This window comes from Tribolium castaneum, chromosome 1 (assembly GCF_031307605.1).
Source record: "Tribolium castaneum strain GA2 chromosome 1, icTriCast1.1, whole genome shotgun sequence".
NCBI lineage: Eukaryota > Metazoa > Arthropoda > Insecta > Coleoptera > Tenebrionidae > Tribolium > Tribolium castaneum.
Genome location: NC_087394.1, coordinates 13,335,320 through 13,363,065, shown reverse-complemented (window position 1 = coordinate 13,363,065; position 27,746 = coordinate 13,335,320). Strand labels below are relative to the sequence as shown.

The 27,746-nt window shown below is 28.9% G+C and overlaps 1 protein-coding gene and 1 long non-coding RNA gene across 5 annotated transcripts in view; one reads left to right on the top strand and one right to left on the bottom strand.

The window, feature by feature from the left end:
* LOC135265282 (uncharacterized) overlaps positions 1–27,746 on the top strand; it is a 362,501-nt gene that overhangs the window by 7,636 nt on the left and 327,119 nt on the right. The window lies entirely within an intron of this gene.
* On the bottom strand, positions 112–27,746 carry LOC654862 (uncharacterized protein). Of its 4 annotated transcripts, none has more exons than XM_008193101.3 (8): positions 27,567–27,746; positions 9,725–9,814; positions 9,093–9,239; positions 4,475–4,747; positions 4,060–4,417; positions 986–1,164; positions 754–929; positions 112–701 (listed from the first exon to the last, which is right to left on the bottom strand). In XM_008193101.3, the coding sequence occupies exons 2-8, from the start codon at positions 9,781–9,783 to the stop codon at positions 454–456; spliced, it is 1,440 nt and encodes a 479-aa protein (XP_008191323.1). In that variant the 5' UTR covers positions 9,784–9,814; positions 27,567–27,746; the 3' UTR covers positions 112–453. The 4 variants fall into 4 exon arrangements, with proteins under 4 accessions (XP_008191323.1, XP_966371.1, XP_064212042.1 ...); XM_961278.4 differs by lacking the exon at positions 27,567–27,746 and adding an exon at positions 15,121–15,280; XM_064355972.1 differs by lacking the exon at positions 27,567–27,746 and having other exon boundaries at positions 9,725–9,833.

Genomic DNA, 27,746 nt, shown 5'->3' with positions numbered 1-27,746 from the left:
AAGTATAGTAGTATAGACCACCAACAATACAAGTTCAAGAGACTTTGGCTGCATAACTTGTGTGTAGCAATCGTAGAGTTTAATTAGATGGGTAGAAATAATGCTAGATGGTTACTTAAGCATCTTTATTTAGTTGTATGTCTCATTATGGCAAAATGAGAAAATAAAAATAGTTGTAATAGTAAAAGAGGCAGCTACAATATACACTACTCGTGTAAGAAAATAGGTAGAGTCCTTACAATGAACCCTCAATTCACTTTACAAAGTCGAACAGCCTTAATCTGTATATACACGTAATATAACACAATATAAAATAATAATTTACTATATAACATTGTGCCTAATGTACTAGGACATTGAGCATTGAACTTATATCACATTACAAAATTCTTACTTCTTTCTTGTACTTCAGAATCATGAGTTTCCGCTAAACACAATCATATTATGGCAAACTTATTCATTGAAAAACTCGACAATTTTTTGTAAACTTGTGTACGTTCCTACGATCAGTCCTATAATGCCAAATAGGACAAGTGCACAGTTTTTGGCAATCACCATTTTGCCACTGAACCCAGTCAGCGAGTACCAAAAAGTACTCGTCTGGATGATCGCAGGGAAGGCTAAACCTAACGCTGACAGACAGAAAGCACCAAACAATGATATAAAGAGATCCAACTTCGGAATGGCCACCGCTAAGGCAACTAAAAATCCACAAAAATTATTTACAATTTTACCAAACAGATTTACACTTACATGTAATTAAGACTAGAGCAGTTCGCACAGCATATTCGAAAAACAGCTGGTAGCGGCTTTTTTCAAATCTTGACGCTAAATATTCGTTCCATATAATATCAATAGCCACGTACATCTGCAGAGGATGCGTGATGTAGATAGCTATGGCTAACATTATTTTAGCCACCTGTGCTAGGCTACAAAAATTGAAAAATTAATTTTTTTTTTGGAAATTATTTGGTTTTGGACTTACACATCCTCTGGGGATAAGTTAATGGTGATGGTGTCTGCAACATCAGACCCATAGGCGATATAGCCCAGCAAACCCATCCCGACGTATAAAACCACAATGGAAATCATGCCAATATTTAGGACTCCACAGCCGCCTTTGAAAGCTTTGGGAGTTTTCATTTCGTTTTCGAGCGGCATTATCTGGAAGAAAATTCCGTAATCAGGAATAAACAATTAAATTTAATTGTTATAGTCGTTTTATTGCCATGTTAAAAATAATTATCCGAAGGTCAGTGGCGGCTCGTGGTTCAAACTATGTGACGAGGTAATAAAAAATTTACAATTTAAACGAATCAAAGTTTTCGGCTTTTTTTAACTTTTCTTTTAGGGGCTAATTTTGAAACTTTTTAGCTATGAATGTTGCTAGAGCTTGGACACAATTTTGTACACACTACAAATCAACTATTCTTAGTTCAATTAAATTATTTTAAAAATGGCTGAACTTTTGGAATGGTAGCCACGCATTTTGAATTCGGGTTATTTTCAAACTGAGCAAAATATACCATTTGGCATATTTACATATGGGCTAAATGGGCTATAGCTCAAGCCGGCGGCAAAAATACTCGTACCTATATTTTTTTTTTAAGAAATAGGTAGACGGGTAGCATTTCTTTATCACATTATTGGGTTTTTAGTTTTCGTCGTATTTTTTTACTTCTTCTTAAGTTCTTAATTGATTGGTTAATGAGTTTTAAGAAATTTTTAGTTGTAGTTTCAATTCATATTATAGAAAATTTATGATAAGTAATACTAGAGAATTCCTGAGTGGTACACAATACTTAAATTTTTTTTTGAAAAAAATCACCGACAACGTAATTTCAACCTCTTCAAGTGAATACAGGAAAACACAAAAAAATGTTTTTGAAAAAAGTCAGCGACAACGTAACTTAATAGAAAAAACTTGTAAGAACGGCTTTTTTGGAAAAAGAAATCTTATTAAGTAAATACAGAAAAATTCGGAAAAATGTCTTTGAAAAAGGTCAGCAATAACGTAATTTAATAGAAAAAACTTGCAAATATGGCTTTTTGGAAAAAGAAATTTTTTTAAGTAAATGGAAGCTGATGTTTAATAGTTATTTTAGAAAATAAAGACGACATTTAAAAATGTAGTGCATGTTTTTTGAAAGAACGTTTTCAGATTTTTTAATTTTATTTTCAGAATTATCTTGCATTTTTAGAGGACCTTTGCTGGACTTGGGTTTGCCATTTTATTCAAAAATTGATTTTGAAAAAATTTTGAAGGGTGATTTTCACAAAGTGCCACAAATTTTTAAAATACGACCAAAAAGAACCTATTAATAAAAATTGTTCTTTTTCGGGTTTGTAATTTTTTTCTTATTTTCTGAATTAACATATAAATATTTTGGCTAAAATCAAGTAGCCCGGAGCGGTAATGAACCTAACTACACCACTGGTTTTTAGTCTGTCACAGTTTTTGTCATATGTCAATTGTTTGTCAAAATTTTTAGTTCATGAACCCTTTGCGATAAGTGAATAATTTGTTTGCATTTGATAACCAAAGTTTGAGGGGTTTTACAAAATTTTCAGGATTGTCAACACTGTCAACAAATTGTAAGGCTAGTTTGATTTTTTGAAAATGATGATCCCGATATGGTTATGACCCAGTTTTTTTTTAAATGGAATGACCCTGTTATTTATATGGCAATCAAAAGAACATGACTTTTTATGGAAACTTTCATCAACATTTTTCTATAATCTATCTCTTACAATTTTGTAATAAAATTGCAAAAAACAGATTTTATTCTAAAAGTTCAAAACCCGACGGTAGACTGACAATTTTTTTTTGTTTAAATTTTCATTTGCGAGGGTTTATGTAAGTCACACCCTTGAACCCTTTGCGATAAATAAATATTTTTTTTTGCATTCGATAACCAAAGGCTTGAAGAGTCTTCTAAAATTTTCAAAATTGTCAATTGTCAAAATTCATGGCTAGTATGATTCTTTCAAAATGGTTATGAAAAAACTGCTATAACTTAGTTTTTTCAAATGGAACGATCCTATTTTTTTTATTGGCAATCGAAAGGACATCGATATTTATGGTGACTTTAATCAATACGTCTAGAAGTTTTTGAAAAAAATTACAAAAAACAGATTTTACTTCGTAATTTTCATAGATAATCAAGTACACTTTGCAAAATGGTCAACAATTGTCAAACTTCAATATTTTATTTAGTTTTTAGTTGGTTCATTACCGAATAAGCAATAAAACAATAATATTTAATTATAGTTTATTATAACTTAGTGAATTATGTAAAGTCTGCCCTCGAATTTTGAACTTCTTGAATAAAAATGGTAAACAAATAAGAGATTTCTTTTAATTAACAGAATAACTTTATCGTATTTTTCGTAAGTTTAATTGATTAAAAATGAAAATAATGAGCTAAAATTCAGTTTTTTGCGATTATTTCAAAAAAATGTAAGAGATAAATATAAAAGATGTTAATAGAACTCTACATAAAAATTGATGTTGTTTTGATTGCCATTTACAAACAGGGTCATTCTATTTGAAAAAACTGTTTTATAATTATTTTTTAATCATCATTTTCAAAAAATCTTATCAGCCTTGCAATTTGACAGTTGACAATCCTGAAGATTTGATCCTTCGAAACTTTGGCTATCAAATGAAAAAGAATTATTTACTTATTGTAAAGGGTTCACGAGCTATAATATTTTGAATAAACCCCTGTAAATGAAAATTTGTATAAAAAATTGACATAAGTGAAAAACTATGACAGATAAGTACTAAGAACTATAGTACATTTTACTCAGTTTTAAGAGGCGAATTAAAAAATGCAATGGAAATAGGTGGTTACTATTAAAAATTTCAAAGTTGGCGTCTATTTCTCGTGGTTCCGAAAATTTATCAATTTTATTGAGAAGGCAAATTCAAAAATGCAGTAAAATGTGTGGCTACCATATAAAATTTTAAAGTTAGCGTTTTGTACAAAATTTCAAATTTGTAGCTGCTTTGGACGTTAAAAAGTTTAAAACAATCACTCTGTATATAATACTCACCACACCGATGGCTTCTAGAGCAAACAGCACGGTTCCAAAATAAAGGGGAAAATCGGCAATTTTTCCTGCAACGTTTCGTCCTTCAAATGTCATGTCGGCTTTAATGAGGTAGTACAAAATAATTCCAAAACTAACAATGGTAATAAAGTTGGCAACTGTGGAAAAGGGGGCCAGAAATTTCAAATTTCTGATGTAATTGATGAGTATTAGAGGTAGGAGGATGACCAACATCCAGATTTTCACGTCCAATTTTTCGATATATTCATCAGCGACATGTTTCACATTTTCGGCGATAAACACTGTGTACACACAACAAGCCCCCAGTTGATATATCAGTAAGAACGTATTTATAACATGTCTGCAAGTAAATAAATCAATAATTCGAGTAACTTTGAGTTTGGAGTCGGTGTCTTACACAGAGTAGGGAGCTAGAACTTGGAAGAATTTTGGGCCTTCAAGCAGGGCCAGTTCGGCCGTTGCTGGGTACGTTAAACTGGGCATTTTTTTCCGTTTGCACAGCTCATATTCCGCTTGGATGATCAAATGTATGCAGTACGTGCAAATCCCGCCTATTAGAATTGTGCAAATGATCCCTACTAAGTATCCGGAATGGAAGAAGGCCAAAGGCATTGAGAGGATTCCAGTGCCCAAGCTGCCCTTAAGGAGATGCAGCAATGTTTCGGCATTTCTGTAAAAATTGAGACACTATTTTTAAACGTAATAAAAAGACAACACTTACTTATGGGCATAAACACGTTTCTATCGTTCTAATCAAAATGTGGAGATGATTATAATAAAACTTTAATGTGGTCATAAATTTCGCTTCATTACTCAAAGTTACAAACAAAAGTATGACTGTGTCTGAATTTTTTTGCTCGGCGAATGTGTGCTCCAAAAATGGGCATTTTACAATAACAGTTTTATTCAAATAGTGTGTCATAACACAAGACAATAAAATAAAAAACTTACTGAAAGTAAACTTATAGATTATTGAAATTACTGCGAAAATTAAATGATTGGTTTAAAATTTAGATTTGATGACAGTTTCACACTTAGTTATGAAACTGATAACCTCGTTTTGGGGGTGACACATTTTGATGCAATATAAAGCACACATACGTTCATTCTGAGAATTTTTCTTCGTAAAATTTGTTCGGTAAATTTTTTATCCAAATAGGTTTTTGTCATGAACACACAAAATCTCAATCGGGAATTAAATCATGTTCGTCAAATTAGTCCAATGATTGCATTAATTACATACATAATTGTAATAGTTTTTAGCTGTAAGAATTACGATTATTAGTTTAATTTAAATAATTTTAAAAATAGAATAGAATAGAATAGAGTGTACTCTTAAAATAAATCGTTCACAGCAAATGGAAAAAAATAAAACAGAGCAGAGTTTTTTTGAACACTTTATGTACTTTCAGTTTCTTGTCAAAATTTGCCAATAAATCACTACATTCGGTCAAAAGTGGTGAGTTTATACACGTTTCAACCACTGAACTGCGTCGCTAATTGGTTGTCCTTTTTCGATTATTCGAGCGTTTTTAAGCACATTTATCACCCAGAAATACCATTTCGTTAAAAATAATTATTCTCTTTTTTGAGGTAAAAACGCATTTTTTCTCAAAATAAACGTAACGATAAACCTGACTGAAAAAAGACTGAACTAGGTCATCATTTTTTGCTTGTGTGTCATTGACATGTTTTTTAATCAGAAATACAATTATTTCGCAAAATTTTGTCAAAAAAAGTCTAAAGTTCCCAAAATGGGGTTTATTATTCTTTCTTTTTTCAAGCATTTAAATAGTTTTTTTCGCTGAATGAGACAGTATTAACTTAGTTTTTGGAACATTGTTCTGTCTCAAAAAATAATCCCGAAAGTTACTAATTGGTCCAAAATAATACTATTATTGTAGCTTTTCTCGTTTTATAAACTGAAAAGTGCTTTTTATTTACAAAATCGCGCCACTTATCTATTGTTAGACAAGTGTTGTAGCTTAAAATAATATTTAGAAAAATGTTGCATTATATTTTTTTGAATTTTTTATTAGTTAATTTTCGGCCACACTCTCAGAATTCAGGGCTTTCCATAAGATATTTTTTTCTCTTTGCATGTTAATTTTTTCAGATTTTTTTTAATACTTGTATTAAATTGCTACAAAAAATAATAAATGATGCTTAAATGTTGTCTTGTGTAAAAAACACGTAATAAATGACTCTAGTCTCTAACAATAATTAATTATATAATAATATAAAGTTTAACCAAATGTAATTTTTACGTATATTGTGAACAAAACAACATTTAATTTACTTTTCTTTTTTTATTTATTAATTAATATTTTAATATTTTTTATTATATTAAAATTAAGATTTTTAATTAAATTATATTTATTCTAAGGGAAAAAAATAATACAAAAAATAAAATCGAGTGTAAAACTTTAGTAAGTATACAGGGTCGCTAAAAAGTATGGATACAGTTAAATATGATAAAAACTATTCATCAAAATTTATTAAAATTTGGTATATGCTTAAGACCATATAAATTGTATCGTTTCAGATGTTTATTAAATTTCTATCTCCATTTGTTCTTAAGATACAAGGCTAATTTGATTTTTTTTAATAGAAACAAGTGTCAAATTTAATATTTTTAAGAAGATCATTGTTTTCTGAGTTCTATGGTATAACACATGCATACCTTAATTTAATCGAAACTTTAAAAAACACTCGAAAATTTTGAAAAATGTAAAATTTTATTAGCCTTGGAAATGTCTTTATCTATCGTTAGCTCTTTAACTAAAAAATGAGTCAAAGTTGAAAATTATTGTTAAAATAACACTTTTAACTGAAAAAATGCTCGTTTAATTTAAGAAATTTTAAACACGGTATACTTGATTTTTATGCTACAAACGATGTTCAAACTGATTTCCACTAACTTCTTGGCTTTCTGTCTCCATGATAAACCAACATGAGAATTTTTTTTGCTCAGTTTTACTTAAATATACTAGTATTAAACTAATTATTGCACCCAAATTTAATTTTTGGCTAATATACAAGTGACGGATATCGTTAATAACAGTATTTTCAAAGCTCACTTAGTTTTACTATACCAGAAAATTTTTGAATTTTTATTTTTTTACATTTTAATAAAAGAATTCAGAAAAAAATGCTCTTTTAAAAATGATTAAATCTGACCCTTCGTGCCAATAAAAAAAAATCAAGTTAGCCTTGAATTTTCAAAATAAATAACGATAAAATTTGAGAAAGCTTTCATATTTTAAACACTTTTAACTGTTCTCCAAATTTCAAGGTTTTCTGTTAAACCGTTCTGTAAAATATTCAACTGTATCCATACTTTTTAGCTACTGTATATTTAATAGTAAACCCCAATTTCTGTGCCATTATTATTAGTTTTTGAGATACAGCAAAAAATATACTTTTAGCCCTCACCTTAAAATAGTATTTAACTGAAACTGCTAAAATCATTTACATAAAATGCAAGGAAGTTGTATTTGTAAAAATTTGGTCTCACTTAGGTATAGCGTACGATTTTTAAATTTAACTTTTTTTAAATTTTTTCAGTTTTTTAACTCAGTACTAGGCAGTACAATATGAAACTTAAAAAAAATAGATTGATGGATGGTTTAATACAATGTGTTTTTAAATGATTCTAATCTAATCTAATTTGTGAATTTCACAACTGACAGTTTTGACATTTATTGACAGAGCATTCACTTGAGCAGAGCGTCACATTTTTTTTACATGTAAACCAATTTCAAAGCTAACCAGATAAAAACACATAACATTAGCCATAAGTAACATTGTGTAAAAATTACAAATTTGAAACTGCTGAATGAAACAAAAAGTAGGCAGTTTTAAAAAAATATCTATACGTGTGTATATATGTTTTTTATTCTTGTGACATACAGTAAATTTGGGTAAATGATGAAAAATATGTACCAGTATGAAAATTTTGAAGGTATCTATCTAATTAGTTATTGGAGGTGAAGCAAAAACATTGAGAGTCCGGTTATATATTTTTTCATTTTTTATATCATTATTATTAAAGATAAATATATATTTCTCTGAGTTTACTTTTTAGAATAATATTATGATTAAAATTTATTTTAATTAGTATTAGTATGAAGGTTTAAATACTAATCGCCTAATCAGCAGTTCATGAATGATTCTAATTAATTAAAATATAAATAATATTAATATTTTTTGTTCGCTACGAGTAGCTTTTATTATTGTGTGAAAAAATTTAAATTAAAACAAATAAAAATTTAACAGGCATTTATTGTAATTGTTACACAAAAATTTCACAAAATTATTGAAATTCGACAAAATCAACAAGTTTCCAAAATTTTTGATTTCTGAATTATGTTCCTACTGATCAATCATTTTCCTTAAACATTAGACTGAATTATTCCACATGAAAAAAATTAAAAAACTGTGTCATAAACCCAACTGATTGAAACGCTCCATTACCGAATATATTTTTGGTGTCTCAATTAAAACCGTTTACGTAACGTGATGTTAATATTGTCTTGCACATACAAATGGCAACGTACTATACGTGTTGAAGTTAATTAAGCCACGCACGTCAACGCAATCGTCTCACTTTACCAACTAATTGACAATTGTTTTATTGCTAAAGAAAAGCAGCGCGACAATAATATCAATTTAAAGTCGACGTCAAGGGGGCTAACAATTGGTCGGATATTTTTACACTCCTTGGGTACCCCTTCAAGCTTAATTGGTAAAAATATTGCCTCGGACTAGAATTAAAAATCAAGTGCTAATTTCGGATTCACGTTTCGACACGTGTCTCGCGCCAATAAATAAAAAATCAACGCTCATTACGATGGACAATTACATTGTTTTCAACACTTCAACATTCCCGGAATGTTTACGATGCATTTGAATAAAAAATTAGCGGTAATTTTAGCTGAAAATTTTTTTAGCACTCGGACGCTAACAAAATCTCGCAAATATTTAGCAATGGTATTAGGTGGCACGGTACTTACGTGGTCGGATGTTCGACGTCTCGGTGCAAATAGGGCTCATATTCGCCGGTGGCTTCCTCAGCTTTCTTCAAATCCTTCATCTCAACGACGTAGTTTTTTTCATTCTTCCGGTTCAGGTCTTCCGTAGAATTGAGCGCCGGAGTAAAGCTGCAAAAAGGTTTCACGTGCAATTTAATGAAGCCGCTATAAATCACAAACTTTACGTAATGCTAATGTAAGTCTTTCTAAGGACGTTTTATTACTTCCTGACCGAAGCTTGCGATTACAAATTAACGAGGTGCACCGACCATTACAAGTCAAAGGTTTTAATTCCATTGAACAATTCCACTGATTTTATCAGTCAATGACAAGCATTGCAACATTACCGAGAAAATTTGCAAAATCTGAAAAATGGTTCCATTCAAAGTCTCATTAACCGCGCTGCGGTTGGAGAAAAAAATGTCCTTCGAGCCCATTAACCTACTTAAAATAATTCTAATTGAATTAGTTTTACATTTGCATTTTGCGAAACAACTGCCCTGTTATACATCACAATTCAAAGACAAGCTCAGGATCAAGTCCAATGCCAAGCTGTGAATGGAATTTTTCGCAAATAAAAATAACCCGAATCTTGTTCGAATTTTTTCACTCACCTGTGGTTGCTCTTGCCGTCGTCGTTGATAAAAGCCGGGTTATCAAGGTGTCCACTCATTGTTCAGGTTGTTGGTGATGGAAAATTTGATCTGGAAAAAGGACGAGCTTCGCTAAAAACCAACTTGACATAACAACTATCACTAATGTACTGGCAACGAATCTCCTAGCAGATTGAAACTAAAAGGATCATAAAATATTTTTAATTTGTTAGCAGAGACAAATACAATGCTACAAGGTGGAGAGCTCATATTTTTAAACGAGATTCAAGCTTTGCAATTAGCGACGTCACGACATCCACTGTATACGTTACGAATATTTCAGTTTCTATTTTTAAAAAATCTGAAGGAATCGCCGGTTTTTTAGCAACATAATGTCCTTTTTTGTGGATGCGGAAGGACAAGGAACTGTTGTGTAACTGCTGTTAGTGTGAAAAAGTTTAACAGAAAGTGAAATTTGTAATTGCAATTGACTGGGACACAATAAATACACACGCACTGAAATCATTTTGAGTTTGACGCGGGCGCATACTTCATTTTTTATCAAACCGGTAATTACCTTCAAAATATTACCGTTGGTTTTACGATAGCGAATTAACATTTTTTGCAGTTTTTGCGCACTTTGCAGTGGGAGGCCGAAGCCAAACACAAAATCTAATCAAAGTCTTGTTTGACACACAAAGACGTAGTTTTAATCTATTTCATGGCCGTTCAGTGCATATATTAGCTTTTTTCCCCACAAATGCAGATTGTTCATTTCTGCTTAACGTACACGCCTAATTTCAGTCCGAATAAATTAAATTGAAACCTGTTACAGTAAAAATTCTTGGCTTGTTGAGGGAAACCAGAAGTTCTCAAACTTCTCGAACAAGGAATTTCCGGATAATGTGAGGTTGGGGCCAGGTTTTCGTCCTTCTCGACGCAACTTTTCCTTCGATCGTATGATAGGACAATTATTTATTGAAATTGGATTACGTCAGCTATTAATCATCAGTTGAACGACTGTTATGCTCCCTGCGTTTACACACCCAAATATTTTTTCTACGCAAATATACTGCTTATCACTGAAATTTCAACACCTAAAAATCAAATTTGGGTAGTAATTTGTAAGGCCTTGACTTTTAATTTGTAAACTAGGTGAATTACATAAAAATCGTTACTAGCTTTTTTGAATGAAAACTTGTTTAAAATTATAATTAACATTAGTGGTGGTTTCTGTTATTCAGTAAAAATCATTATTGCAACTTGTGTGTTATTATTTCTGTTTTTGAGTAAATAATATTATTGAGGCATCTAGTTGTAGCTCTAGTAGCTCTAGTTTTAAAGTTTCAACTGGCCCTATAATCGATCACGTAATTTTTGTAATGTTTATTGTTGTTATCAAGGTGAATGACATGTTTTACTTATCATCAGTTATTGTGAAAATGATTAATTGGATGGTATTTTGATTATTATTGATTATTTGATTGTTCCCCAGAATCGAATTTGAAAGCGAAAAATGCTGTTAAGGAGAATATTAAGTTTTTATCAAATTAAAAAAAATTGTGAGAGGCAGGTTTATTTGGCGAATTTTTGACAAAAAATATAAAACCAAGCGTTTTCTGTCAACATTATTTATGCTAAAACTAATTTAAAAGGAAAAATACTTCACAAACACATTTTTTCGCTTTTGAATTCTGTAAATTTATGTTTTCGTTGAGAAGTTTTTTTTATGAAATACTACAGTTGTCTTGATGTCAAAATTGTTATTTTAGGAAAAAAATTTAATGAAGAAAGATTTTGCACACTATTTGTTATTAAATTTTCTAAAATATTCTTCAATTAAACTTTAACCAAGAATTAAACAAGATTATACTGCTCTACATTACATAATAGCCTGCATTTAATTAAATTATTTCCAAACTAACCTATTAGTACAGAAATTGGCAGAAATGACTTTTTAATTCAAACGCGATAATGTAGGTAGCATACTGTTATTTATAGTTTACAAATCTGTTACAATTCTGTTTTAATATAAATTAATGTTGCCAACTTAATTTTAAGACAGATTTATAAAATGCTCAATTAAAATTTAATGCGTTGTTATAAGTTAATTTCTTGAATGAGATGATAGCAATTCATTGGTTCAATTTTGTCACATGATCAGGTTATCGGTTAAAATTTACCTATTTTTACAAGAGTCATAATCCCCTTTCATTAGTTGAAAAAAACAAAAAAACAATAGAATATAAAAATGTTTTATGACAAAATAAAATTTGGGCAATTTTTAGGATATTAACTGTTTCAAACTATAAAAACGCCAACGTAGCATTTACCGAATTAATATAGTCGGAAAAAAGAAAAAATAATTGTGAATAAAAATGCATTTGAGGAAAAATAAAATAAAATAAATCTTTGTCAGTTTTTACAAAACAAAGTTAAACATAATACAAATCTAGGAACTCGGAAAAAAGAAGAAATAATTGTAAACAAAAATGTATTTTAGGTGAAACAAAACAAAGTTAAAAAATAAAAAAATGACAATATAAAGTTACAAATTGCTTTTCATCAATAATTTTAGTAATATTTATTTCTAGATTACCAAAATCAGAAACCTCTTTGTAAATGTTTTATTTATATGAAAAATATAAAAAAATATACCAAATGGGTATAACTGGAAAAAAATGAAAATAAAAATGCATTTTAAGTAAAACAAAATTTGGTTAATTTTTACAGAAAAATAAATAAAAATGTTTAAAAAGATAGGGTAAAAACTTAATAGCCAAATGAATAGTTAAAAAAAATAATTCAGAATTAAAATTACCTGAAATGCATAAAAATAAGTTTGGTCAATTTTTACAAAACAAAGGTAAAAAAATAGGATAAAAACCTAACAACCAATTAACTTGTTCAATTTTTAAAAATACGTTTAAAAATAGGGTTCAAAAACAATTAGGTAATTGAAAAAAAAGTGAATAAAAATGCATTTTTGGTTAAATAAAACTTTGTCAATTTTTACAAAACAAAGTTGAAAATAGGGTAAGAACAATTAGGTTATTGGAAAAACGGAAAAATAATTGTGAATAAAAATTCATTTTAGGTAAAATATATAACTTAAGCAATTTTGACAAAACAAAGCCAAAAATACGGTTACAAAACTTAAAGTTAAAAACAATTTGGTAGTTAGAAAAGAAAAAAGAAAAAATAATTGTGAATAAAAATTCAGTTTAGGTAAATTAAAACTTGGTCAATTTTTACACAACAAAGTTAAAAAGTTAAAATTTAAAGTTAACAGTTAAAATTCGTCGGTAAGATCAAATTATCCAAAAATATAATAACAAAACGCCTAAAATGTAGCCTGATGAAGATACAATAAAAGTGTCGAAACGTCGCGACGAACAACGTTAAAAATAGGGTAAGAACCATTGTGTAGTTGAAAAAACGAAAAAATAATTGTGAATAAAAACTACTTTTAGGTAAAATATAACTTGATCAATTTTAAAAAAGTAAAGTTAAAAACAAGGTAAAAATAATTAAGTAGTTGGAAAAAAGAAAAAATAGTTATGAATAAAAATTTATTTTAGATAAAATATAAGTTGGGCAATTTTTACAAAACAAAGTTAAAAATACGGTTACAAAACTTAATGTTAATAATAGGGTAAAAACAATTAGGTAGTTGGAAAAAAAAGAAAAAAAATGTAAACAAAAAGGTAGTTTAGGTATATTAAAACAACAATTGTTTCACAACAAAGTTAAAAGATGAAGTTAAAATTTTTCGGTAAGATCAAATTATCCAACAATATAGTAACTAAACGCTGAATTGTAGCCTGATGAAGATACAATAAAAGTATGGAAACGTTGCGACGAATTTAAAAGATTTATTTCCCCTGTCCATACCATCTTCGACGAAATCAAACAAAAATATTTTCAAGGACAAATAACACAAAATGGAGAAGTTAAAAATATGGTGAAAACAGTTATGTAGTTGGGAAAGGAAAGAATATTTGGAAGGAAAAATGCTTATCAGGTACCTATTTAAAATAAAATTTGGTCAATTATTCCGAAATAAAAAAATAGAATTAAAACATAGTTACACAAAGTTGCAAAGAAAAAATAATTGAGAATAAAAATGGATTTTAGGTAAAATAAAATTTGGAAAATTTGTACGAAACAAAAACGAATAAAAACTTGCTGCATTCCGCGTTGATCAAAGGATATTTCTGACTATTCACAGGTTTATTCGACCATTATTGACCCGAACATACGAGTAGTATTTAAAAGAACCTATAATAAAATTGAAGCCAGATTTAGAATTTTAAATTTAAAAAAATTATAGTCATATTAAGAAACGTTGATCAATTTATAAAAAATGATTGCTTTCCTGGTGTAACAATTTCAATGTCACGCAGTATAGTTACTACCAATCCAACAATAAATTTAAAAAAGCGATCAATTGTTCAGTTTGCCTCGCGTAATTATGGTCAAATTAGGAAAATTCTGGTTTTATCAAGCATGACAGGTTCGAAAAATTAAACTCATCGGTTTTCTTCCACTAGTGAGCACCCTCTTGAATAAATTTAAATAGCTACAAAGAAGATGTAATAAAACGACTTGTTTGTAAACAAACTACCGCCAATGCAACTGTCGTCTCCGATGACAAAATTAATTTTTCCGTGTCTTGTGGAAAATTTTAATTGATTTTATCTAGTTAAAACGAGTTCTGCTATGAATGGTGCTTGAATTTTCGATAATAATTATCGACGAAGATAAAGATCGCCCTGATTTGGGTTTTCGGAAAAGGTTTGCATCGCGGTTGGCCTTGAAAAAATTCTATTGCGATTATAAAGAGGCACATTATCAGTGAATGAATGAAGATGGAAATGACTGTAGTAGGACGAATTGGTCCACGTGTAGGCCCAACTCACATTCATTATAATATTATGCAATTCTTTCTATGGACTTAAGTAGAATTCTCGACCTCATTGCAAAAATAATTTCTCAATAGAGCCATCGTAGGAAAGCGCTTATTATCTATTAACTAAAGTGGTTTTTTATTGCGGACCACTTCTAATGCAGTAAATATCGACAAATATGTAAATAGCGCTCGTGGGTGATTAAAATTAACACTGGATGTATTTGTTCAGTGTGTTACAAAAATAGCTGAATGGGTAAATCGAGCGTTCAAAATAAATGTACAATATGAAACAAAGTAAATATAATAAATTAGTTTTAACCGACGAAAAATTCCGTATTCCTAATGTAAACTAAATAAAAATATATTATATCATAAATCTGCGGTTATGTCACCTTTTTGAGAAAATTCTCTATTTATAATAGTCAAATATTATGAAATTTATGAATGAACTTGGATGCAAAATAAATAATTGCAGTTTTATTAGTGTCACAAAATTTATGTTTACCTTAATTAAATTCGGCTATTTTCGCCTGAATTGCAGTCCCTCCAGTTTTCGAAACTAAACACATAACAATAAAAGCCGCCACTGTAGTTGTTAACATCAGCGTTGCAAACAATAAACAAAAACTTCTACCGTAAAACCTGTCGCTTTTATAAGATCTCGCTGATTGTTGACAGACGATTTGCGATTAAGTGAGCACTTGAGTTTAAATTTCAGGTATTCCTCTACATGTTCGGAAATCTCCACTGTTTTCTTAACCTCGATAAATATGATGTTGTTACAAATCGACATTTAAATGTAGAAATTGAATTAACGACTCGGATAGTCACTTAATAATGTAATTGCTACGGTAAATAGGTTGTTTTTTGTGTATCTTTGCAGTTTACGAGCTTGGGCTTAAATAAAAAATCGTAGGTGGTGGTTTTTTGCAAAACCTGATTCAATAAAAAGGAGATCAAGGTATGTGGTAGTAAAGTTCAGTTTCATTTCAAACTCCTATCGAGTATGAAATAAATAAATTAGGAAAACACTTTCAAGTGCCGCTCTTCACGTGAAGTATTTTCGCGATCTTGTGTGTCTTCTGGATCAAGGAAACGTGTTATTAACTATTGTTTTTGAATATTATCACACTTTACTTAGCGCTACATAAATTTTATTGCCACGTTTGAATAAATGAAGTTTGAATATTTTGCGTTCAGGGCTGTTTAAAAAAAGAAAATAATTCCAGATACTTTAATAACTTTCGACATGACGCTAGTGGTTCCAATTATTTATAATTGCTCAAAACATAAACAAAGAAAGTTCAGTGTTGGGTTAATTCATGAAAATGGGTGGAAAACTATTCACGATTTTTTAAATGCAATTATGAAGCTTTTGTTATTTGGTGTTTTGTGTTTAAGAGAGATCAGGAAGAAATTGTTTATTTACATAATCAAATCGAATACTTTTACTGAAATTATATTTTTCCGGATAAACTTTACATTTTTTCGTAAACTTTATTGCATGTAAATTTAAAAAAAATATGAAATCTTAATTTTTTTTTAACTCGATAGTGCACCTTGAAAACATTTTTCTCAGTTTTAGCTCACACAACTTTTTATGTTTGTGATTGGTACACATGGTACAGTCACCAAAAATGGCAATTAAAACAATTTTCAAATTTATCGCGACTTGAGAGAAGGTCAAAAAATAATTTGTTAGTTTGTTTGCAAGTTTAATTAATTATTTGGTTGTTGCAAACTAAATTTTAATATGCGATTAAACTTTGCATTATAATTATAACAAACAAACAGCAAAACATTTCTTTTTTTTTCAAATAAAAACAAATTTGAAGATTGAACCTTTGACGATATTTTGGTTTATCTTTAACATATTTTGCGGAATAATTACGTGTCTGCATAAAAAACGTGCTAATGAAACTCAAAAATTGAGAAATATCATTTTAAGAGTTTTTACCCATTTGAGGTGATTTTGCAACTAGGTTCATTTAGGTAAGACCTCTAAAACGTGTTTTAAAAAAGTAGGAAAAACTGATTTTTCACACAAATTGTGTTATTTTTTACATTATTCTCGATCAAATTTCACTCAAAAATAAATAATATCGAGTGAAACGTCGCATTAGTTTCATTTTATTTTTGTAATTTTCAGACGTCGTCTACAAAGTTAAAATTTTTACTCAGAAACAAAAAATTAAATTTTGCTCTAAAACGAGCTAAATCGAGAGAAACTAACATCAGTTTTCATTTATTTTGTGATTTTTAGGTGTGTTTTGACAAGTTTTTGCAAAATAAATCAGTCTTGACCTAAAAAAGATAAGACCATATGAATCAATTTCTATCTATTCGGTGATTTTTTTATCATATTTTAAGTATATTTTCAAGGCTATTTTAGTATAGTTGGACTTTTCGGTTTCTTTTAAGAAAACCTTCGCAAAAATTGAGATTTTAGCTCTAATACGTTTTTAAATGCTCAAGAAAGGTAGAAATAACATTAGGAATGCTTTCTCCAAAATTGGTGTTAAAAGATCTTGTAACAATAAATGATTGAAATCAGTTTGGAATAAACTAATTTTCACCTACTTTCTGCCACCTTAAAAAAAAGACTCAATAACTAAAAAAAAACACAGAATTTTCAGTCTAACTTGATAAAATTTCGGTTTGTTTTTTGCAAAACCTTGAATGAAATCTCTTTTACTGACTGTAAATTATATCAAAGTATTCGGAAATGAAAAAAGAACGTTTTATCCGACTAAATTTAGTGATTTCCCAGAATAGTTCTCAGACGACACAAACATGTGTTTACTTGCTTGAAAATTGTATAAATAAAAAAATTTCGAGCAAACTTTATAGTATTTCGGATTACTTTTGAAGAAATTTTGCCCAAAAAAAGCCCAATTTTGTGTGAGCAAAATAAATCGAAAAAGTTTTGTTTTGACCTCGAAAATAAAAAAGACAAAAATAACACTCTTAACCATTTTTTAATAAATAATTAGGTTTCTAGCTGGAAAATGTGCTAAAATAGTCGACAGAGCACAAGAATTTCTGTTAATTTGGTGCTTTTTTCATCTTCTCTACCGAAATCTCTTAAAAAACCTTTAGGTTTAACACTAAATTCTGCTAAGACAAATTTTTCTGCATTGAATTTATTATCGAGCAAAATGAGGTAAATTAAGTTACTTTATACTTTGCTATTCATTAATTTTGTGCAAAATGGGGTAAATTAAGTTACTTTATACTTTGTAATTCATTAATTTTGTGATTTTTTAGGCAGGTAATAAACAATAACAATTTCTTGTAGGTGTCTTGTGTGCTTTAATGTCCTATTTAAAAAAAAGGAAAGAATTAACAAAGAAAAGACGCATTTGTGTAGTTATGTCATTTTTGCAAAACGCTCAAGTTGTACGAGTGGTACTTGTTGTTGTTCCGGTCGGTAAGCAGAAAGGTCTACTTATACGTCTTGTCGAATACATTTCTTATTAGTCATCATTTCTTCCTGATTTTGAAATTATTACTATTATTACTACCTGTCGTTGCTCAAGATTAAAGATTTGTGAGCAGATTGTAGTAAATTAAAAAAATATGAAACAGTACTTTTGCTACAGGCTACAGGGATTTTGCTTCGTCCTCTATAAAATATATAAGAGAGGTTGTTTAGTAATAAATGCAAAATAAACTACTTGTATTTCACAATCTGTTTGTCATTTTCAAGATTGTTAGTGATAAAAATTGGAGTGGTTTTGAAATTTATGATACTTGGGAAATTTATTTCAAATGTTAACAGATTAAAGCAAAAATTAAAAAATTGGAAAAATGTTTGGTTTAAAACTCTAAATTTTGGTTGTAGGCAATGACAAAAATGTCTGGTCATGACGCAGCTATTTATTATCATTTTATAGAAATATTTATTATTAAGTGATAGTCAGTTGAACATAGACACCAACACTAATCAGCAATTTTTTTTTATTTTTTTTTAACGCTGAAACTGAAAAAGATAGAATCTGTCGATCGTCAAATGTTGATGTATTGGTATTTCAAAGATAAAGAAATAAAAAAATTACTGATATGTACATAGAAACACTGTCTATACCTATCTACAAACACAAACTGTTGGCGTTTTCGTTATTTAATATTTCCAGATCCGACACTGAATGGAAGGACCATTAAATGAAGACAAACTGCTTTAAACTTTTTTTAGTTTTTTATCTAGCTTTATGTTAAGTTTTTTTATAGCTCCTTCAATTCTCATACAGCGTGACCCAGGGGTAATAATCGGTCTATAACTTTTTTGGTAATTGAAACATTGCTATGCTGGTTTTATTATTCGATAGATCGACTTAAAATCTACAAACTAAAAGTTTTTTTATTATGCACAGGGTGTTGTATACCGGGTGGTGAACCAAAGTTATATTTTTTTAATGTTACACTTTATTTATTTTTGCATAATCTGAATCTACGCAAAAAATTTAACTTTATATAAACTATTATGGGTCTCTTTTTTCGTTTTGGAATTATTCAACTTTTCGTTAAAGACCAATTTTTGAAAAATTACTACAAAGTCGTTAATGAATATTTTCCGACGAATTTGCAACAAAAAAATTTCAGAATACTTTGTAGTTTTAGCAAATAGACTTTTAGTTAAAGCAAGCAAATAATATATTGAGTGTGCCAAAACTCAAAAAGTTGAATAACTCATTTTTTCAAATGAAACACCCTGTATTTTTTCCTTGTATCAATAGATTGTGATAAGCTTTCCAACAATATGGGGTATGTATAACAAATTTAAAATATTTTTCGAGATTTAAAAAAATAGATTTCATTACGAGACATTTTTTTATTCTGGAATTTCATAAGTCAAAAGGTAATTTATTTTTTGATATGTACTAATGTGATTAATTACATTAGTAATCTAATTATTACTTGATTCATATATGAATTTTGCTCATTAAGAATTATTAATAAAATAAATAGAAAAAAAAATTGAACACTTTAAAAAATATATCAAATTCGGTAATACATGGTAATATATGGTATAGGCAACTTCGCAGTGATTTTTTAAAAATTGGTCTTTTTATAACGAAAAGTTAAATAATTCCGAAACGAAAAGAGACTCATAATAGTTGATATAAAGTTACATTACTTTTTGCGTAGAATTCAATTATGCAAAAATATATAGGCTGTTCCATTAAAAAAAAGTAACTTTGGTTGACCACCCTGTGTACAACACCCTGCGTACAATAAAAATATTTTTAGTTTGTGGACTTTAAGTCGATTTATCGGATTATCAAAACAGCATGGCAATATTTCAAATTATAAAAAAGTTATAGACCGATTATGCACCCCTGGGTCACCCTGTATTTGTTTTTTGAAAATTTTATGTTGCAAGTTGAATTTTTTTCTTCTTCAATGCAAATTTTGTGAAAAATTAAATTGTTAAAATGTTTTGTGATCTAAATTTTAAGGTTTTAAGGTGCTTTTGTTAAAACTGTTTCACAGCAAAAACTATTTTAAGTGTTTACACTTCTTTCATCATCTTAAAAGTCTTCTACAATAAAACCACTCAACAACGAACACCGATGGGGAATTTTTAATTGTCCGTTGTGGAGAGGTGTCCACTAATGGGAGGTTGGAAATGTTAATATAGGATTTGTTACGTTCCCACAAAAATGTCCGTTGTGAAGAGATGTCCGTTATTCGGAGGTGTCTATTAAGGCAGGTTTCACTGTATTATATCCAGTTAAACCAGAAGTGAACCATAGCTAATGGAGCTCCATTACTCGTTAACAAAAAAAATTCACAATAAACTACAAATATCATTTTTGTAATTACTAGTACATTTAAATCAAAAATCTTCGTGTCGGTGAGAGTACAGAGTAATTCAACTTGAAAGATTTTTACATTTCCTTTATTTGTGTAAAAAAACAATATTACAACTGATAAGAATTGAACTGTTTTCCAACAATCGTACAAATTTCTCAATACCCAATTTTTTAGATCTACTCTACAACACATTAAAACAAAAATTATCAAATCTCAGAAAGGAAAAATACCACAGTCTCTTTTTTGTATCTAGGAACTCTCAAAACCTTGATAATAATCTAATTCAACAATAGTCCTTTGTTCAACACTTTTTTATTTTTTAAGTAAACGACACGATAACTAAGCGGATTGTGAGACCTGACAATCGGAAAATAATGAGAAACCTTAATAAAAAATTAACATATTTTATTAAATAGTTACAATTGTATTTTTTTGATTATTGTTACTTTATTTTTATTTTTGTAGTATGTACTTTTGAATATTGAATATTTGAAAAATATTAGGTGTCACTTAACTTTTTTTAAATTGAAGAGGTATACAGGGTGTCCGTTTGTCGCGCTCCACCATGGGGATCTCAGTTATTATAATTAGGTTAAATTAGGGCAAAGTTGCGCATTTTTATGTTGAACAAATATCTGAAAAAATATTTGATGTGTCGTTTTTAGTTTTTGAATAATTGTAAAAAACGGAAATTTGTAATTTTTATTTTTATTTTTTTAAGCGTAAACCAAAAGAACTAGACGTTTTTAACTAAGATGTTCTTCAAACAATTTTTTACAAGGAATCTAAACCTGTCATCGTATTTTCCAAGGCATTCTTGGTGTCAGAGTTACAATACACAACTTTAGTTTTGCTTATGGACACCATATTTGATTTTTGTATTTTTGAAAAGTGTTTTTATTTTTGGTTACGACGATGTATCACATTTTACATACTGATTAAAATGGAAAAAAAACACGTTAGCGAAGAGTGCTTTGAAAAAAACGCCAACAATTTTGTTTTTAAGCAAACTAGATTTTGGAAGTTTAATTGAATTTCGATCTGTAAGGTTCATACTTCCGCCAAGCTTACTTATTTAAGAACTAAACGACATCATAAACTAGAAGTTTATTTTTTGCAAAACAAAACAAGTCAAAGTTTTAAAAATTCTGCTCACATATTTAATAAAACTGTCAAGTTAGTTTGTTAAACAAAATTTTTGGCGTTTTTTTCTAAAGCACTCTTTGCAGAAACGCTTTTTTCTTAATTTTAATCAGCATGCAAGATATGTAATGCATCGTTGTAATCAGGAACAAAGAAACTTTAAAAAATAAATATTAAATATGGCGTCCATAAGAAAAACCAAAGTTGAGTGTTGGAACTCAAGTGTTGTGACATCAAGAACGCCTTGGAAAAAACAATGATAAATTTAGATTTCTTCTAAAAAGTGCCTGAAAAATGTCCTATTTAAAAACGTCTTGTTCTATTGGTTTTGGCTTATAAAAATAAAAACGAAAATTACATTTTTTTTATTTTTCTCAATAATTCAAAAACTAAAAATGACACATACAAGTGACTGTTTAACATAAGAATGCGCAACTTAAATCTTAAATCTTAAAAAATAATTTCCACATTTTACTAAACATTTTGAATCAATCAAATTCGAAATTGGTTTCACATAATCTTATTCTATTTGACTTTACACATGTTTAAGAATAAAATGAAATAATTGTGGTCAGCAATTCGATATAGTCATGTAAACAAGTTGTATATTTTTTACGGTAATCCAAGCTGCATTAAGTCTTCTATTAATAATTTAACAGAAAAAATATTTCTATTGAATAATAGTAATTGCAATCTACCAGTTACAACAGTCCTTGAATTATAGCTAATGCTTTCTACTTGAAGAAAAATAAATTGAAAATTATTGTGGCCTAAATTTTGTCATTATCTTATTTGGGTGGTAGTCCTATTGCATCAAATGCAATACAATCGCAATGAATCATACAATCAGTACTTGTAACTACTTATCACTAACCTGCGTAAAATTTGGTTGGCAACATCACCTTACAATTATACAAAGGTTGGATGACCTAGGCTACAAATGATAGTAAAAAATTGCACTTAACCTTTTGACGGTGTAGTAGAATTTTACTCAGCGTTTTATTAATCACTAGATAGTGTACGAAAAATTAATAAAAAGTGATATAACCGATATGACAATATCAATAAGTGTTCACTTTGGCGGTCGATTGATTTTACTAAGCACTGTTGACAATCGTGAGAATGATTGATCTTTTTGCAAGTCGTTATTTGGCTGCGATATGATCACTATGTAATTAATTTTTTTTGTCTCTGTCAGAAGCATTTTTTTTCGGTTAGATTCTTCGCAAATAAATCATATATTTAAAAGTTCTTTGACAACCTTCTTCACCTTGGTACAAAATAATGGGAAAACCATGAATCGCTAAGTAGTACACGCATTCTGAGAAGCGGCTGAAATAATGTTTTAGAGCCACTGACCGCTACCGCAAAACAAATTCGCCAAAATCGAAACCGTTAAAGAAATATAAACATTTACATATTGGTTACCTCTCGAAAAGAAAATACGATCACTTTCGGCTGCTTATTATGGGAGATGATCTCAGAGGGAGATAGCCACCGAAGTAATTGTCAGAAGAACGAATTATTTCGGGACAAACAGTTTCGTGAATTGAGAGCAAAAAGTTGTGAAGGTGAAATGATTCAAGAATTATTTCGTAAACAAGTTGTATAAAATTGCGGTTTTTATTTCTGTATTAGGTATTTAAAGTGATTCAAGTTTTTAAACTCGATTTTTTCTTATTTTTTCCCTTACGTCTCTTATTTGTTTGTTTTAATTTAACGTCCACAAGAAATATATTTTTTGGTTGTGTTGGTCCAAACTTGTTTAGGCTAGATAGAGTCAGATACAAAAAAAATCAAATACTTGTTCTGGTCAGAGATGTTGAATTTCGCATATGTCGTGTGTGTTAATTTTTTTATTGCTCGTTTCCGTGTAAAACAAATCTAAATGAATATTTACACGCTAGGTGTTTTAAATTCCGCCGAAATAATTATGTAAATATTTTCAGTCTATTTTGAAACAAGAAATATTAGAGAGAAATAATTTAAAATTCCTTTAAATTGTTAGTTATATAATATATAAATTTTTTATGTCTTTAATTGATTATCTTTATTTTGATTTTGATTTTGTTTACTGTTCAAAATTTAAATACTCACAGATATAGGCAGCCAATTTTACAACGAAAACATTTTTTTCAAAAAATTTTTGGTCCTGTTCAGATTCAGTATTCAGTAGCTTAGTTATTAGTAAAATTGAAGTTTTGATATTTTGTAGACGTTATTTATACTCTGGGGCACATTTCTGGAAAATATTTTTAGTTTATACAGAGTGTCCCAAAAAAGTGTGACGTTATAATAATAAATATCTTTAATGACATGCTATTATTTCTTTGTGCTCACTTGGATACTCTTTTAGCTTCTTACATGTCTCTAAATTTTTTTCAAATCGATTTTAGGATTACTGTTAAGAAAGTAAAAACCAAAAAAATCGTTTTTAAATAGTTTTAAAAATTGATAAAAAATACAAACAGTGCTCTTTTGATAACATTATGACTAGGCACATGTTCAGTAAGGTCTAACAGACTTACTATTTAAATTGAATCGATCTGAATTACTACAGGATGTTTACAATTATACTTGCAAACTTTTTAAATTTCGGAGCTTTTTATTTGTGTTATTTTAAATTAATAAGAAAACTAACATTTTTTTCTTATTAGAATCCCAACTGCAAATATTTGCTAAAACCTCTTTATGTCAACTGTATTAATGACAAAATAAATATATAGCGATTTTTTTAAATTTTGATCTAGTTATTCATGATAGTTAATTTTATCAATCTTATTAAAAAAATAATTCGGTAAAATGCGACGTTGGCGTTTTGATGGTTTTGAAACAGCTAATACATACGTAGTGATAATGTCATCAAAAAAGCGCTGTTTCTATTTTTTATTGATTTTTAAAACAAACGCTTGGTATTTCAGTGCTTGGATAAAATCTTTGGTAACTAACCGAAGGTAAATCTTACCCAAGATTTTAACTTTGAATGCGTATTCCAGTACTTTAGTTGAAACTGGATTAAATTACCAGCTTTTTGGCAACACCGCACGCTAGGGTTTTAAAAGCGCATGCGTTGTTGACGATAAAAAGTAGGAATCTGTATTTGATTTATTGATGTTTTTTTTATTGTTCCTTAAAATGTAATAGACATCGACTGCACTCATGTTTTGTATAAAATAATTACAACGCGACCAAAACACAGGCAATAACGAGTCGCAGAAAGTGGCAAATTTGCGTGATATCACGGAAAAAAACTAGGTTAGAAAAACAAGGACACTGCGCATGAAGTTGATTAACCCTGAAAAAAAGTTGGTAACCAGCATATTTTGGTTTATTTTTTTTGGTTAATTTTTTTAACAGTAATCCTTAAACCGATTTAAAAAAAATTGGAATATATAGGTTCTTAAAAGGTTATCCCAATGAGAACAAAAAAATAATAGCATGCTCTTAAAAAATATGAGTCCAAATAACATCTACAGATTATCAAGTCCAAAAAAAATAATAGCTGAGCTACTGAAGACGGGAGCTGGGCAGGACCACTCTGTATAATTGTGTATGTATTAGCTGTTTCAAAACTATAAATACGCCACCATCGCATTTTACCGAATTATTTTTTAAACTAAGATTGATAAAAATGTAAAAAAGTCATTAATGATTATATCTCTCATTGAAAGTACCTACATTAGCAATTATTTTTTTTGAAGTACATGAGTAATTTAATTTATAACAGCTAATTTTCAGAGAAGATGGGACGTTGGCGTTTTTATAGTTTTGAAACAGCTAATATGTATTATGAGGTTGACTAACCCTAAAAAAACGTTGGTAACCAGCATATTTTGGTTTATCCATCAACTGAAATACCGGGCGTAAATGAGTAAAACTAATTTTTTTGCTTTAATTTTTTTAACAGTGATCCTTGAACCAATTAAAAAAAATAGGAATATACAGGTCGGTAAAAAGTTTGGATACAGTTAAATATTTTCAGAACGATTTAACAGAGAGTCTTGAAATTTGGTAAACAGTTAAAAGTGTTTAAATTCTATCGTCTGAGAGCTTTTTCTAATTTCTGTCGTCATTTATTTTGAAAATACAAGGCTAACTTGATTTTTTTAAATGGCACGAAAGGTCAAATCTATTCATTTTTAAAAGAGCATTTTTTTCTGAATTCAGTGATGTTACATAATACCCATCTTAACTTTTATTAAAAGGTAAAAAAATTAAAGTTCAAAAATGTCTGGAATAGTAAAACTAAGTTAGCTTTGAAAATACTGTTATTAGCGATATCTGTCACTTGTATATTAGCCAAAAATTTAACTTGAGTGCAACAATTAGTTTAATAATGATACATCTAAGTAAAACTAAGCGAAAAAATTCTCATGTTGATTATCTTTTGTAGCATAAAAATCAAGTATTTCGTTTTTTTTTTATTAAAACGTGTTTTTTTAGTTAAAAGTGTTCTTTTAACAATTCTTTTTTAACTTTCACTTATTTTTTTGTCAATGTTTAAACAGCCAAAAACAGACAACAATTTCAAAAGGAACAAAATTTGACATTTTTCAAAATGTTTAAGTTTTGATTGCATTAAGGTATGCATGTGTTATACCATTGAACTCAAAAAAATGCTTTTCTCAAAAATATTAAATTTGATTCTTGTTGTGATTTAAAAAAATCAAGTTAGCCTTGTATCCGAACAACAAATGGAGATAGAAATTTAATAAACATCTGAAACGATATAGTTTATATATTCTTTAGCATACACCAAATTTCAATAAGTTTTGATGAATAGTTTTTATAATATTTAACTATGTCCTTATTTTGTAGCGACTCTGTATAAGATGTTAAAAAGGTATCCTAATGAGAACAAAAAATTAATGGCATGCTATTAAAAAAATATAATTATGACGTCAAAACTTATTTTGGGACAGTCTGTATAATCAAAAATGTTTTCCTGAAATGCGTCCTACAGACCATATAACATCTACAACATATCAAAAGTCCAAAATAAATAATAACTGAGCTACAGAAGACGGGAGCCAGGCAGGACCACTCTGTATACATATCTAATTGTGTACGTATTAGCTGTTTCAAAACTATAAAAACGCCGACGTCGCATTCTACCGAATTATTTTTTAAAATAAGATTGGTAAAAATAGTTATTAATGATTAGATCTCTCATTGAAAATATAAATTACATTTGCAACTATTGTTTTTAAGTGCATAAATAATTATTTATAACAACTAATTTTGAGAGAAATTGCGACGTTGGCGATTTTATAGTTTTGAAACAGCTAATATGTATGTAATATTATGTAAATTTAGCTTTTCGTCATTTATACCGTTTTCGTGCTTGTTTCTTTGCACATAAATCAAATAAACCACTAAATTAAATTAAGTTGATTGTCAAAGACTAATTCAATCGAAATTTTCCAACAATGAAGCTCATTTTCCACCTTGAAGTGCATACAACTTTTTGCAGATGTCAAGTAAAAGGTAAATTATTACCTGAATATATACATTCCTTTCAAATAATTATGATTAGATGGAAAATGTGTAACGAGTTATAAAGTGCATATTTGTTTCAAGTAGCGTTAACCTTGAACTTTATAGAACTATTCTTTCGTTGTTACATTTAACAATTAAAAATTTTTTATTATCAATTAAGGCAACAACAATCGTTTTGTGTTTTATTCCATCGTTTAAAAGTATTGTGTTGGAAAAAAAATTGTAAATTTGGTACAAATAACAACGGTAAAGGGAAATAGAAACAATTAAACATATTATTACAAAAATGCAAATTTTATTTCGAAATTAATTTGATTTTATTTAATTCAAAGTGCCTACATTTTGCAATAGTTAAATTAATTTTTAGTACCGTTACACTTTTTTTGTAAATAAGAATTTAAGTTTAATTTTTTTTGTGGTTTTTAATTAGATGGAAATTTAAAAAGAAATGCACACACTTTGAACACTTTGAGAAGAACAAGAATTACTCACCGAATTGGCAATTTTCACCTCGCATTTGATGGTAGGTATAGCGAGTTACTAACTTATTTCACGTCGACACAATGAGTAAGACAGAATTGGATTGATGTTAGATAAAAATCTAAGTCAAGTCCGTTTAATGGTAATTATAGTTCAGTAAGTTGCAAGTAATTTTGCACTGTTGGTATTATG